Source organism: Rhinolophus ferrumequinum, chromosome 15 (assembly GCF_004115265.2).
Source record: "Rhinolophus ferrumequinum isolate MPI-CBG mRhiFer1 chromosome 15, mRhiFer1_v1.p, whole genome shotgun sequence".
NCBI lineage: Eukaryota > Metazoa > Chordata > Mammalia > Chiroptera > Rhinolophidae > Rhinolophus > Rhinolophus ferrumequinum.
The window spans coordinates 37,128,457-37,142,050 of record NC_046298.1 but is presented as its reverse complement, the minus strand read 5'-3'; the positions used below and the strand labels follow the sequence as shown (position 1 = coordinate 37,142,050).

The window sequence follows — 13,594 nt, the reverse complement described above, 5'->3', positions numbered from 1 at the left end:
CAGAAATTTGAGCCCATGAATAAAGAATACATGAGTTACTTCTAAGCCACAGACCTGGTCTTGAGATGAGAATTTCAGAACCGATAGCACCTTAAAGACAGGCTACTTGTAAATGTAATGGGATTCCTGGAGTGGGAATACTTTCAGAAAATGTGCTGTAGGAGGCAAGCCACACAATTCAGAACCTGTAGCACTCCACTGCAGGGCTCTGTCTCGTTTTGAATCTAGAAATAAATTCTAGCTCAAGACAGTTGTGATCTTGGCACTTCTTTCTGATACACAAAGTACAGAACTGTTCTAGTCTCCGTCTGACCTCCTTCAGTGTTAAATGAGGGGTAGGTCGGGGGCGTGGAGAGACAGAAAAGGATGTGTTCTAATTTAGAATATACCCTAAGAAAGGCCTAGTATAATATCTCACAATTCCATTTTCTTTTCCTGAGAGTAGAGCCCAAAGGCGGAAAAATGGCTGTTACACATTTAAAAGCAAAGTCCAAGGTGAGTAGATGTTTCCACTTTGTGTTTGAAATGCCTTTGTTTTTTTCAGGACATAATCTTTGTTTTCTTTTTGAAATTTCCTGTCTAAGCCTTTTTAACTAAAGAAGGGGCAAGGCAATTTTCTGTAGATTGGGAGCAAGGAATATGTGCAGTTAATTGTGATAGGTGCTTCTCAATAGTGTTTAAATTGAGGAAGAATGGATTTGAGATTCATAAATTTAAAAAGGAGATAATCTAGTGTTATTTCTGACACAACAGCATTCTGATTTTTTTAACTTTTTAAAATTTATCAAATGTACACAGAAGTATAACCATCATATGCCCAGCTTAAAAATTATCACTTGCCAATCTTATTTCATTTATTCTGCCTTCAGTTCAAAATCCTTTCTTTTTTCTTAAAAATTTTTTTTTTCAATTACAGTTGACATTCAGTTTTATTTTATGTTAGTTTCAGGTATACAGCATAGTGGTTGGGCATTTATATAATTTACAAAGTGATTCCCCCCATAAGTCTAGTACTCGCCTGGTACCATATATAGTTATTACAATATTATTTCAAAAATCCAGGGACTGGCCCGGTGTCTCAGGTGGTTGGAGCGCTGTGCTCCTAACGCCGAGGTCGCCGGTTTGATTCCCACATGGACCAGTGAGCTGCGTGCCCATTGTGAACAACTGCTCTCCATGGAGCTGGGCTGCTGTGAGCAGCCGAAGGTGACCTAGGACCGACAGCCTCAGCCTGGGGGGAGCACAAGGCTCATAATACCAGCATGGGCCAGGGAGTTGTGTTCTACACAACTAGATTGAGAAACAACAGCTTGAACTGGAGTGGGGGGGGGGCAGTGGTATCTAATTACCTTTTGATTTCTTCTTTGACTTATGGGTTATTAGAAATATGTTATTTAGTTTTCAAATGCTTTGAAGATCTTCCAAATATCTTTCTGTCACTGATTTCTAATTTCATTTCATTTTGTTCAAAGAATATACTTTGTATGACTTGAATTCTTTTAAATTTATTGAGATTTGTTTTATAACTGAGAATGTGTGATATGTTAGTAAATGTTGGTGTGCACTTGAAATGACTGTATTCTCTGCTACTGTTGGGTGGAGTGTTCTATAAATGTCCACTACTTAGATAGGTTGATAGTGTTCTATTTTTTTATGGTTTGTTAGACTCAATATCCAAACAGTGTCTTTACTGATTTTCTGTCAATTGGATTTAACTTTTTCCTCATAGTTTCTATCAGTCTGTGTCATATACAAGTATTTTGAAGCTCTGTTATTAGGTACATAAATGTTTTAGATTATATATTCTAATAGTGATTGACCTCTTTAATCATTATGAAATAGTATCCTTTATCCCAGTCTTTGTTCTAAACATCTACCTTTTTTGATATTTAATGAAGCCACTCCAGCTTTCTTTTTTGTTAGTGTTAACATGATACATCTTTTTCTATCCTTTTACTTTTAACTCTTTTTTGTGTTCTATGTGCATTTCTTGTTGGCAGCATTTAGTTGGAGCTTGTGTTTTTATCCAGTTTGGCAGTATCTGTGTTTTAATTGGAGTATTTATACCATTGATAGTTAGCATGATTATTGATGGTTTGAGTCAAATCCATCACCTTGCCATTTGTTTTATATTTATCCCATTTGTTCTTTATTCCCTTTACCTTCTTTTCTCCTTTTTCGATTGAGAGAGTTTCAAAATAAGAATACCAATATTTTTACTAACCACATAAATACAGAAAAACAATCAAGACTTCCTGGAGTTCAGTAGGATATAACCCAGTAGGGACCTATTATCAAATTACTGTGTTTTTAAAGTCACCTAAAATAACATCTCATATAGTTAAGCCACCAACCTGAGAGACAGAGTTAGGTTTATTTGTTTAATCTTGCTTTTACTTTTAGAAATTGTTTTTCCCCGCTTTGATTTAATTTAATTTTAAAATTACTTAAAATATTTACATATTTCCAAAATCAAAACTCCAGAACAAGAGAAGTCTGGTGTCCATTTCTGTCCCCTCCACTCTGTTTCCTTCTTTCCTCTCTATATGACTTACCTGTAATTATCTTTGGTTTATTCTTCTATTTTTCTTTTAAACAATAATATGTTAAGTGTTTGTATGTATATGTATATATATTTTTATTGTCTCCAGTCTTAATTAAAAGGGTGGATTCTATGTATACTGTTCTGCACCTTCCTTTTTTTTATTTTTCTCACACATTTAATATATCTCACAGATCATTCCACAGCAGATGGCATTCCATAGACATCTTCCACATCCTTTTTTATAGCTACATTTTGTATGAGTGTAATAGTTTATTTAGCCAGTCTCCTATGGGTGTGCATTTGGGTTTTTCCCAGTATTTTGCCATTACATAATGCAGCATTCAGTAACAGTATATATAGCTTCTATTTGTAGAGGTTTATCTTTGGGGCAGATTTATGGAAGTGGCCTACTTTTAGGTTTTTTTAAATGCTTTTGACATAAGTTCTACCTGAATCACAACTCTGAGTAATAATAAAATTGGTACATTTCCTTACTTTTCCCCTCCCTGTCTCTTTCTCCATTATCTAATTAAAAAAAAAAAGTCTTAGAGTTTATACTATTAAATATTCCTTTTTCTCTTACTTTATTGAGAATTTCTTTTTTTTTAACCACTGCATGTTCTTGTTTTACATTCCAGAAAGCTGTTACTTTCTTGTTTTCTGATATCAAAGTAGTACATGTTTGTTGACACAATTTAAAAAATACAAAAAGAAACAAACAAGGAAGAAAATAACAATTACTTAAAAACCCTTCCCTGGAATGAAACACCGTTCATATTTGGAATCTATTCTTAAAGTCTTTTGTTAAACTTCTCATGGAAAAATTCAAACTTATCCAAAACTAAAGTATAGTGTATGATCCCCATGTACTCTACCCATCTCTTAGCTTCAACAAATATCAATTTATGGCTAAACATGTTTTATCTATAGCTCCACTATTCTCTCCTGACCCCAACCCCCCAAAAACCCATGGATTATCTTGAAAAAACTCCAGTTACATAATTTCATCCACAATTATTTTAACATGTGTTTCTACAAGATAAATAAAAAGGACTTTTTTATTTAAAAAAATAACCACAATATCATCCTTACTAAAAAGAAAAAAACAAAACTTCCCTAATGTCATGAAATAGCCAGTGTTCAAATTTTCCCCATTGTCCATAAATATATTTTTATGGTTTGTTAGAATCAATATCCAAACAGTGTCTATTTAGTATAATAGTGGGATATATTTCTTAAATCTTTTCTCTCTTTCTGTTTTCTTGTAATTCCAGGAATAGTTTTCTTACAGTTACCCATAATCTGGATTTTGTTGACTGTATGTGTGGTGTCATTTAACATGTTCCTTTAACCCTTTATTTCTTGTAAACTGGTATTTAATTCTAGAGGCTTGATCAGGTTCAGGGTTTTTTGAGTGTGTTTTTTGATTATTTGTTTTGCACTAATCCTTCATACATAAAGATATGTACCTCTGTGAAGTGGTGCATAATATTTGGTTGTTTTCCTTTATGTGATGTTAGCAGCCATTGATCATCTTTACTTGGAATCCATATTTTATCAGGAGTTACAAAATGGTATTTTGATTCTATCATTTCTTCAGCATTTATGAGCTGGATAACTTCTATAAAGAGAACCATCTTCTCATCAATGTCTTGGTTACTCTGAAATATAGCTTATGCAAAAAATGTAGGATAAAAGTTTGATTTTACTCATTATTTTTCAGCATCTTCCAAAGTTTATCCTGTGTTTTCCTTTTAAGTTATCGTTATGAACTTGTGGATTTAAAGATATTTTATGTTTTTCAGTCCATAGCTGTTATTGTTCTTAATACTCAAATTGTCCACCTATGGCCAGTGTGACCCTCTTTACACTCCCTCTGATTTATCTCCTTTTGGATGCCTTGTGACATGAACCAGTAATCTTTGGTAGATTCCAAACTTTCTGGTGTGAAAAGAAGTTCTAGGCTCATCTTGTACATTTTCCTCTCCCAAACATGAAATCAGCCTCTTCTCTATGGAGCCCTGGTTCCTTTTAGTGGGAAGTGGTTTTAAAAAGACACAATTAGAATAGTAGGAGGTTCTCATTGCTTCTGGGTGTTTTTGTTTATAGGCCTTTAACAGAGCTGGTTAAATACATATCTTTTAGAAAGAGAAAAATAAATCCTGAGTTTATATTGATACTTCCAATTGAATTTAAAGATTAGAGTTTTTCTTGATTTTTTAAAAATTTGTATTTCTTTTTGTACTTTGAAAATCTTTATTCCTAGTAACATTAATTACTTGCTTTATCCTCATGGCTATATGTATATGTGTACATACTCATTTCAAAATATATATATGTATATATATATATATGCATATATACGTGTATAGACTAACAATTCCAGTATTATTAATAACAGTATAATTACTGAAAAACAGTTTATAGTTGTTTTACCTGTACGTTATATTGTACTAGGGATCTAATGTCAAATGATTGTGTTTTAAAGTTCCTTGAAATAATTGCTTCCTTTTTTTTTTTTATTTACCCTGTTAGTATTATGAACAGATGAGTGTTTCCTTTGAATTTTGGTTATTAGTGATTTAAAAAATTTTTGATTTATTTTTGTCTTATATAAAACATACTCTTGTTTCCAAAGTCAGTTGGGTTCAGTTTGATATTTTATATATTTTTTTGCATGTCTATGTTCATGAGAGATATCGAACTGTAATTTTTTTCTTGTAATATTTTTGTCGGGTTTTGGTGTCATGGTTACTTGACCTCAAAATGTATAAGAGAGTGTTTTCTTCTTTTTCTATTTTCTGAAAAAGTTTGGGAAAGAATAGTATTATATCTACCTGAAATGTTAGTAGAACTTACTGATGAAGCCATCTGGACCTTCTCTGTGGGCATGGCATTTGTTTCACTAAAAATTCAATTTCTTTGATATCTATCTATAGGGCAACTTATGTTTTCTGTTTCTTCTTGTGTGACTTTTGGTAATTTGTGTCATAAGAAATTTATCCACATCATTCAAGTTGTCAAATTTATTGGCATAGAATTACATTATCCTTTTAATGCCTGTAAGATCTGTAGTTCATTCTCCGTATTGGTAATATTTTTTTTCCTCCATAGACTTGCTAGGGGCTTATCAATTATTGTTATCCCTTGGTATCCTGGAAGATTGGTTCCTGGAACCCCCGAGGTGACCAAAATCTTCAGAAGCTCAAGTGCCTCATATAAAATGGCGTAGTAGTTGCATATAACTAATGAACATCTTCCTGTATGCTTTAAATCATCTCCAGATTACAGTAAGTCTTCACTTAACATCGTCAATAGGTTCTTGGAACTGTGGCAAAATAACATATAATAAAACCAATTTAACCATAGGCTGATTGATATAAACAAGAGTCAAGTTCCTATGGCATCTCATCAGTGTTATAAAGAAACTAATGATGTTGAACAAAAAGATGTTATTTGAGGACGTACTATAATTATACCTAATACAATGCAAATATTATGTAAATAGTTGTTATACTGTATCATTTAGAGAATAATGACAAAAAAACTGTGTATATGCAGTACAGACACAACTATTGTAGGCCTAACCTAATAGTACATGTCAGCAAAAATGTAACTTTTTTTGTTTGTTTGTTTGTTTGTTTTAATATTTTTGATCCATAGTTGGTCGAACCCACAGATGCAAACCTGTGGTATACAGAGGGCCAACTGTATATTAATCTTTTGAAAGAAACAATTTTTGACTGTTGATATTCTCTATTGAAATCCATTTTATGTTGTGGATTTCGTGTTTATTTTTATTTCTTCTTATTTTGGGCTTCATTTGTTCTTTTTTTTTTTTCCAGTTCCTTAAGGTGGGAGTCTAAAGAAGTAAGGAATTCCTTTTTTTCTAATATAAGCATTTAAGGCTATAAATTTTTCTTTAAATACTGCTTTTACTGCAGCCTACAAAATTTGGTTAGTTGTGTTTTCATAGTCATTCAATTCAACATATTTTCTAATGTCTTGTGATTTTTTTCTGATGGGTTATTTAGAAGTGTGTTTAATTTGCAACTATTTGGAGATTCTTCTAGACCTCTTATTATTGGTTTCTAATTAAATAACGTATAGACAATAACCAGAAAATATACTTTGTATTACTTAATTTTAAAATATTTTTGATACTTGTTTCCTCCTCCTGTTGGATTTAGCGCATAGCCAATGCATTGTAGTCTCCTAAGGGAGTTGTGGTCAAGGACTCAGGCCCCCCTGGCAAGCCGTGCTCTCATTCATATGTGCATTCCTAGCCCAACTGCCTCCATTAGGTTACCTATCAGGCATCTCTGTCAAGAGGTCCTTATTAAGGGTAGGGGGAAAACTTGACACTTTTGCTCCACTTGGTACTCAGTACTTTTCTATTCCTAGCCCTTTACCCATCTCCCTCTCAGTGGTCCTACTCCCTTGGCAGTGAGATGATTCCCCACGTCTGGGCTGATCCATCTGACCCTCTGTAGGTGCTGTTCCACAGGGGAAAATGGAACGGGGGAGTCAGCACTTTCTCTTCCTTGTAGGAAGTGATTAAAGACTTGACTGTTACTTTCATTTTGGCTTATTGTCTTAATCAGCTTTTCTGACAACTGGCAGCTCAGCTCAGCTCTTTTTTTTTTTTTTTCATCTCAGCTCTTGATACTTGGGTGTGGTATTCTTGACAGTTGGGTATGCTATCAGTTATATCAGGGTACTTGATAGTATTATGTAAATCCTGTATATCATTACTAATTTATAAAATTTATTTGTTCTGTCAATTACTGAGAGAAAGATGTTAAAATTTCCAAATCTGATTCTGGATTGATCTATTTCTTCCTTTAGTTCTGTCAATTTTTGCTTCGTATATTTGAAGCTTTGTTGTTAAATCTCTACACATGTAGGATTGTTATGTCTTCTTGATGAATTTAGCCTCTTTACTATTACTCTTTGTCTTGAAGTCTATTTTTTTATCTTATATTAATACAGGTACACAAGCTTTCTTATGCTTAGTATTTGTGTGGTCTTTCTCCACCATTTTACTTTCAACCCATCTGTGTATTTCTTGTAAAGAGCATATAGTTGGAACTTGCTTTTTTGTACTGTCTTGAGATTGTCTCTTTATGGGAATAGTTGGACTGTTTATCTTTAAGGTAATTACAATGTAGTTTAAGCCCTGCCAGGGATGGGAGCATCCATGTCTTAAGAAGAGGTTGGCACTTTTTGGAGTTTAGTTCATTTAAATTTCTTTGTGTCTTCAGCTCTTAATGGATTTAAAAGGAATTATGGTGTTTCATCTTACTGAATTATGTTTGGTTGCTAGAATGGGCAGTTATCTATTGCACCTTTCCAAAATCTGGAAGAAGTGGAATTTCTAATTAAATATTTATTGAGCACATATATCAATGATTGTCTGTAGGAACAGTGACTCTTCCTATGGGGTGTTTTAGAAATATAACTTTGTTTACAAAAACAGTTGGTGGGCAATAGTTGCCAACTTCTGATCTAGATTTCCTGCAGTGCCCAATGAAGAATTGTTCTGTGACCTGCAAAATGAGGACCATAGCTGCCGGGAAATATACTTATTATTGGGGTTCTAGAACCTCTCACATAAAGCATTTTTTGCATGATTTTTTTAAATTGCTGAATTTATCTATTTTACTATTATTGCATGTTCTTACTATTAGCTAAATCTTTCAGGAATGCTGCTATAGTTTCTTTGAGAAAGATTACACTTCGTTTTATTCAGAAATTTACAGAAATTTTTAAAAACAATTTTAAATAATCATGGCACTAATGGCAACACTGCTTGTGACATTTGACTTGTTAATATCCATACTTGTAAAAGCCTCCATTTGTAGATAATGAATTTAATTTATTCTACACACACACTTGTACACACATATACAAATGTATACATACAAGTATATAGACTTTATTTCAAAATGTCAAATATAAATATGTCAACAATACTTAGTTGAATATTGTCATCTTATAAATTTAAATTTATTCATTTTAAGTATTTGTAAGCATAAACATTTAATTATTTGTGCTTTCAATTGTAGTGTTTGTTCATTAATATGTTGAAATATAATGGTCATGTCTATTTTAGGTATAATATACGTAAATATGTCATATTATATATAACTTTCATTTCAGAAATGGTAGAGAAGTTTTTGTAAATATTTTCTTTCTGTGTGTAGAGAGCACTGAGTTTGCCAGGGATAAGAACCCACCACCTGTATCCCTCCCCCCTCTCCCCTGCTCCCCTCCTTCCCGTTTAGTATGTATTTTGGGAATGGGAGCAAGAGACAGGAAGAAGAGAGCAACAAAGGTAATTTTAACTTAACTTGTCTGAAGTTTTATAAAGAGCATGGCCTCATGGTTCTGTTTTCTCCTTCCCAGCACTGCCTTTTCCAGATTCTGTGCTTCTCTAAGATAGGAATCCAGAAGAGGATTGATCATTTCTTTTAACTCTAAAAACCATGGCTCAGGTAAATTGGTATTTTCCTCGTGCCCTCTTTGAGTAGTCACTTTTTTACAGAGTATGTGCATGTTTACATTTCTTATTCCTGAAACTCCACTCAGGAATGTGCCCCCAGTTTATCCCATTCTTACCAGTGATAGTGCCTTCGCTAGGTATGTCTTTCTAGTCTAACTTTTATTCACATACTTATTCAAAAATCCATTGAGCATCTTTGATTAGGAGCACTGATATAACAACAGATATCCTGATTTTAGAAGATATGGAAGGATGTTAAATGGTACCACACGAGAAAACTTTGAACTCTTTAGACTTGTTTCCCTGTTAGGCAAGAAAGGAGTTGGGGTTGACTGTGCTGAGTCTCCATACATGGCAAGAGCCCATGCTTTGTGGCCTTTTTAGATTAGGAACAGGATTAGGGATTGAATACAGAGAGATCTTCCCTGGGAATCCATAATTGATACCAATAATATGGATCATTTTGAGATTCAATATTATGTGCTAATCTTGAATGTGTAAGTTTGGATTATCTTTTCCATCTTTCTGTTGCTTAGAACAAGAAAAAGATACCGTGTTTCCCCGAAAATAAGACCTAGCTGGACCATCAGCTGTAATGCATCTTTTGAAGCAAAAATTAATATTTATAAGACTCAGTCTTATTTTAATAAAATATAAAACCGGGTCTTATATAATATAATATAATATAATATAATACAAGACCGGGTCTTATATTAATTTTTGCTCCAAAAGATGCATTAGAGCTAATGGTCTGGCTAGGTCTTATTTTCAGGGAAACACGGTGTGTTAATAAGTGATTAATAGTAACAGGAAAATTCACATGCAAAAGCTGTTGAGAATTATAAACTCCCCAAAGCAAGAAATGCTTATTTTTATATAACCTAAAATGTTCAAATATGTGCATTTATTAAGTCAGATATATTCATTATATGGATCAACTCTGCAGCCTATTAAAAATATTTATTAAATTATTGGTAACAGGAAAATGCTTATGACTAATACTCTGATATAATGACAAACCTGAAGCTTCAATAAATTATTTAATTTTATGCAAATCTTATTTTGTATGATAGATATTTTATAAGATTTTACAGAAATATTTAACCAATTGTTTCTCTTAATTTCTTAAGTAGAAAAGAAAGAGGAGCTTGCGTTTATTGAGAATGTATGATGTACAAGATACATATTGTATAAGGTGCTTCCGTATGCTGTTTCTTTTAATTGGGACATTACATTTTTAAATTAATTTTATTTAATTTACTAATTCCCAGACTTATTGTGTAATGAGATGTTCTACATGCAGGAAATATCTATAACAACAGGAATAAAAATATGTCAGCACTTCAGAAGCATCAAGTTCTGTAGTGTCTCGTTTATGTAAGAGGCTTCTTAGCATATTTGCTCTGTTGCCTCCTTTGTGGCGAGCTCTCCATCATCTCCCCCTCCACTGAAAAAACATTTTCTTTATTTCCACTACTAGTATTATGTTTGTTGTTTCAGAGATCGGTGATGTTCAGGGATGTTGCTATTGACTTCTCTCAAGAAGAGTGGGAATGCCTGGACTTTGCTCAAAGGGATTTGTACAGAGATGTGATGTTGGAGAACTATAGTAACTTGGTGTCACTAGGTAAGGATATCTACCCCTAGTATTTCAGGGTCTACCTTTGGAATGCCTACCTCATCTGATGTTATTTCAAGGTTGTTTTTAAGTAATTAACTGTATTTCTTCTAATTCTCAAAGGAATGGTTTTAAATTCCTGGAAGTAGACATAGACAGCTTCATAGGGCACATTTATCTTTTTTTTCCTTCACTTTTTTATTTATTTTTATTAGTTGATATATATATTTAATTATAGATGATGTTCAATTTTATTCTACATCAGCTTCAGGTGTACAGCACAGTAGTCAGGCACCTACACAGTCTATGAAGTGATCCCCCTGATTAAGTCCAGTGCCCATCTGACATCCTACATAATCTTTACAACATTATTGATTATAATCTCCATACTGTATTTCAAACCCCCATGACTATTTTATGACTACCAATTTGTATGTTCTAATCCCTTCACTTTCTCCCCCACCCCAACCCCCTCCTATCTAGCAACCATAAGTTTTTTCTCTGTATCTCTGAGTCTGTTTCTGTTTCGTTTGATGATTTATTCTGTTCTTTAGATTCCACATATAAGTGAGATCATATGATATTTGTCTTTTTCAGTCTGACTTGTTTTACTTAGCATAATATTCTCTAGGTCTATCCATGTATGTTGTCGTAAATGGTAAGGTTTCATTCTTTTTTTATGGCAGAGTAATATTCCAGTGTATAACTTCTTTATCCAGTCATCTATTGATGGCATTTTGGATGTTTCCATATCTTGGCTATTGTGAATAACACTGCAGTAAACATAGGGGTGCATATATTTTTTCGAAGTAGTGTTTTGGATTTCTTTGGATAAATACCCAGGAGTGGAATTGCTGGGTTTTTAATTTTTTGAGGAACCTCCATACTATTTTCCATAGTGGCTGCACCAATTTGCAATCCCAACAGTGCACAAGGGATCCGTTTTCTCCACATCCTTGCCAACACTTGTTCGTTGATTTATTGATGATACCCATTCTGACAGTAGTGAAATGGTATCTCTTCGTTTTTATTTGCATTTCTCTGATGACTAGTGACATTGAGCATCTTTTCATATGTCTATTGGCCTCTTTGGAAAAATGTCTCTTTATGGCCTCTGCCCATTTTTTAATTGGGTTGATTAGGTTTTTTTGGTGTTGAGTTGTATGAGTTTTATATAAATTTTGGATATTAACCCTTTATCAGATGTATCATTGGCAAATATTTTTTTCCATTCAGTAGAATGTCTTTGTTTTGTTGATGGTTTCTTTTGCTGTGAAAGAACTTTTTAGTTTGATGTAATCGCATTTGTTTATTTTTTCCTTTCTTTCCCTTGCCTGAGGGTATATATCAGTAAAAATATTACTAAGGGTAACATCTGAGAGTTTATTTCCCATATTTTCTTCTAGTTGTTTTATGGTTTTGGGTCTTACATTTAAGTCTTTAATCCATTTTGAATTTATTCTTGTATATGACATAAGAAGATGGTCCAGTTTCATTTTTTGCATGTATCTGTCCAGTTTTCCCAGCACCATTTATTAAATAGACTGTCTTTACCCCAATGAAAATTCTTGCTTCTTTGTCGTAGATTAGACGACCATATAGGCGTGGATTTATTTCTGGGTGCTCTATTCTGTTCCATTGATATGTGTGTCTGTTTTTATGCCAATACTATGCTGTTTTGACTACCATAGCCTTGTAGTATAATTTGATATCAGGTAGTGTGGTAACTCCCGCTTTGTTCTTATGTCTCAGGATTGCCATGGCTTTTCAGGGTCTTTTATGGTTCCATATAAATTTTAGGATTATTTGTTCTACTTCTGTGAAAAATGTCATTGATATTTTGTTAGGGATTGTGTTGAATCTATATATTGCTTTGGGTAGTATTGACATTTTAACTATATTCTTCCTATCCATGGGCATGGTATATGTTTCCATTTATTTGTATCTTTTTTAGTTTCTCTCTTCAGTGTCTTATAATTTTCTGAGTAGAGGTTTTTTACTTCCTTGGTTAAATTTATTACTAAGTATTTTTTTTTTTATGCAATTGTAAATGTGACTGTTTCCTTAGTTTCTCTTTCTGATAGTTCATTAGTGGTGTATAAAAATGCAACCAATTTCTGAATATTAATTTTGTATACTGCTACTTTACTAAATCCATGTATCAGTTCTAATAGTTTTTGGGTGGAATCTTTGGGATTCTCTATGTATAGTATCATGTCATCTGTAAATAATAACAATTTTACTTCCTCCTCTCCAATTTGGATGCTTTTTTGTTTCTTTTTCTTGTCTGATCTCTGTGGCTAGAACTTCCAGTACTGTGTTGAATAAAAGTGGTGAAAGTGGGCATCCTTGTCTTGTTCCTGATCTTAAGGGGAATGCTTTTAATTTTTCCCCATTGAGTATGATGTTATCTTTGGGTTTGTCATATATGGCCTTTATTATGTTGAGGTATGTTCCCTTATTTCCACTTTGCTGAGAGTTTTTATCATAAATTGGTGCTGGATTTTGTCAAATGCTTTTTCTGCATCCATTGATATGGCCATATGATTTTTATTTCTTTATTTTTTTATATGGTATATCACCTTAACTGATTTGTGGATATTAAACCAACCTTGCATACCAGGAATGAGTCCCACTTGATTGTGGTGTATGATATTTTTAATGAATTGCTAAATTTGGTTTGCTAATACTTTGTTGAGAATTTTTGCATCTATTTATTAGGGATATCAGCCTATAGTTTTTTGTGTTTTTTTTGTAATGTCTTTGTCTGGTTTTGGGATCAGGATAATGGTTGTCTCATAAAATGAGCTTGGGAGCCTTCCCTCCTCCTGGATTTTTTGGAATAGTTTGAGGAGAATGGGTGTTAATTCTTTTTTAAATGTTTCCTAAAATTCATTCGTGAAGCCATCTGGTCCAGGACTTTTGT

The 13,594-nt window shown here is 33.1% G+C and overlaps 1 protein-coding gene across 3 annotated transcripts in view; it reads left to right on the top strand.

Annotated features, from left to right (window-relative positions):
* Nucleotides 1-13,594, top strand: part of LOC117034919 (zinc finger protein 420) — a 107,862-nt gene that overhangs the window by 78,444 nt on the left and 15,824 nt on the right. For 2 of the 3 annotated variants that reach the window (XM_033128379.1, XM_033128380.1), the window contains exons 2-4: nt 446-495; nt 8,954-9,042; nt 10,551-10,677. The exons of the other annotated variant lie outside the window; for it this stretch is intronic. In XM_033128379.1, coding sequence (XP_032984270.1) covers nt 9,034-9,042; nt 10,551-10,677 — 136 coding nt within the window. In that variant the 5' untranslated portion in view covers nt 446-495; nt 8,954-9,033. The remainder of the gene's footprint in view (nt 1-445; nt 496-8,953; nt 9,043-10,550; nt 10,678-13,594) is intronic. 3 annotated transcript variants of the gene reach the window in all.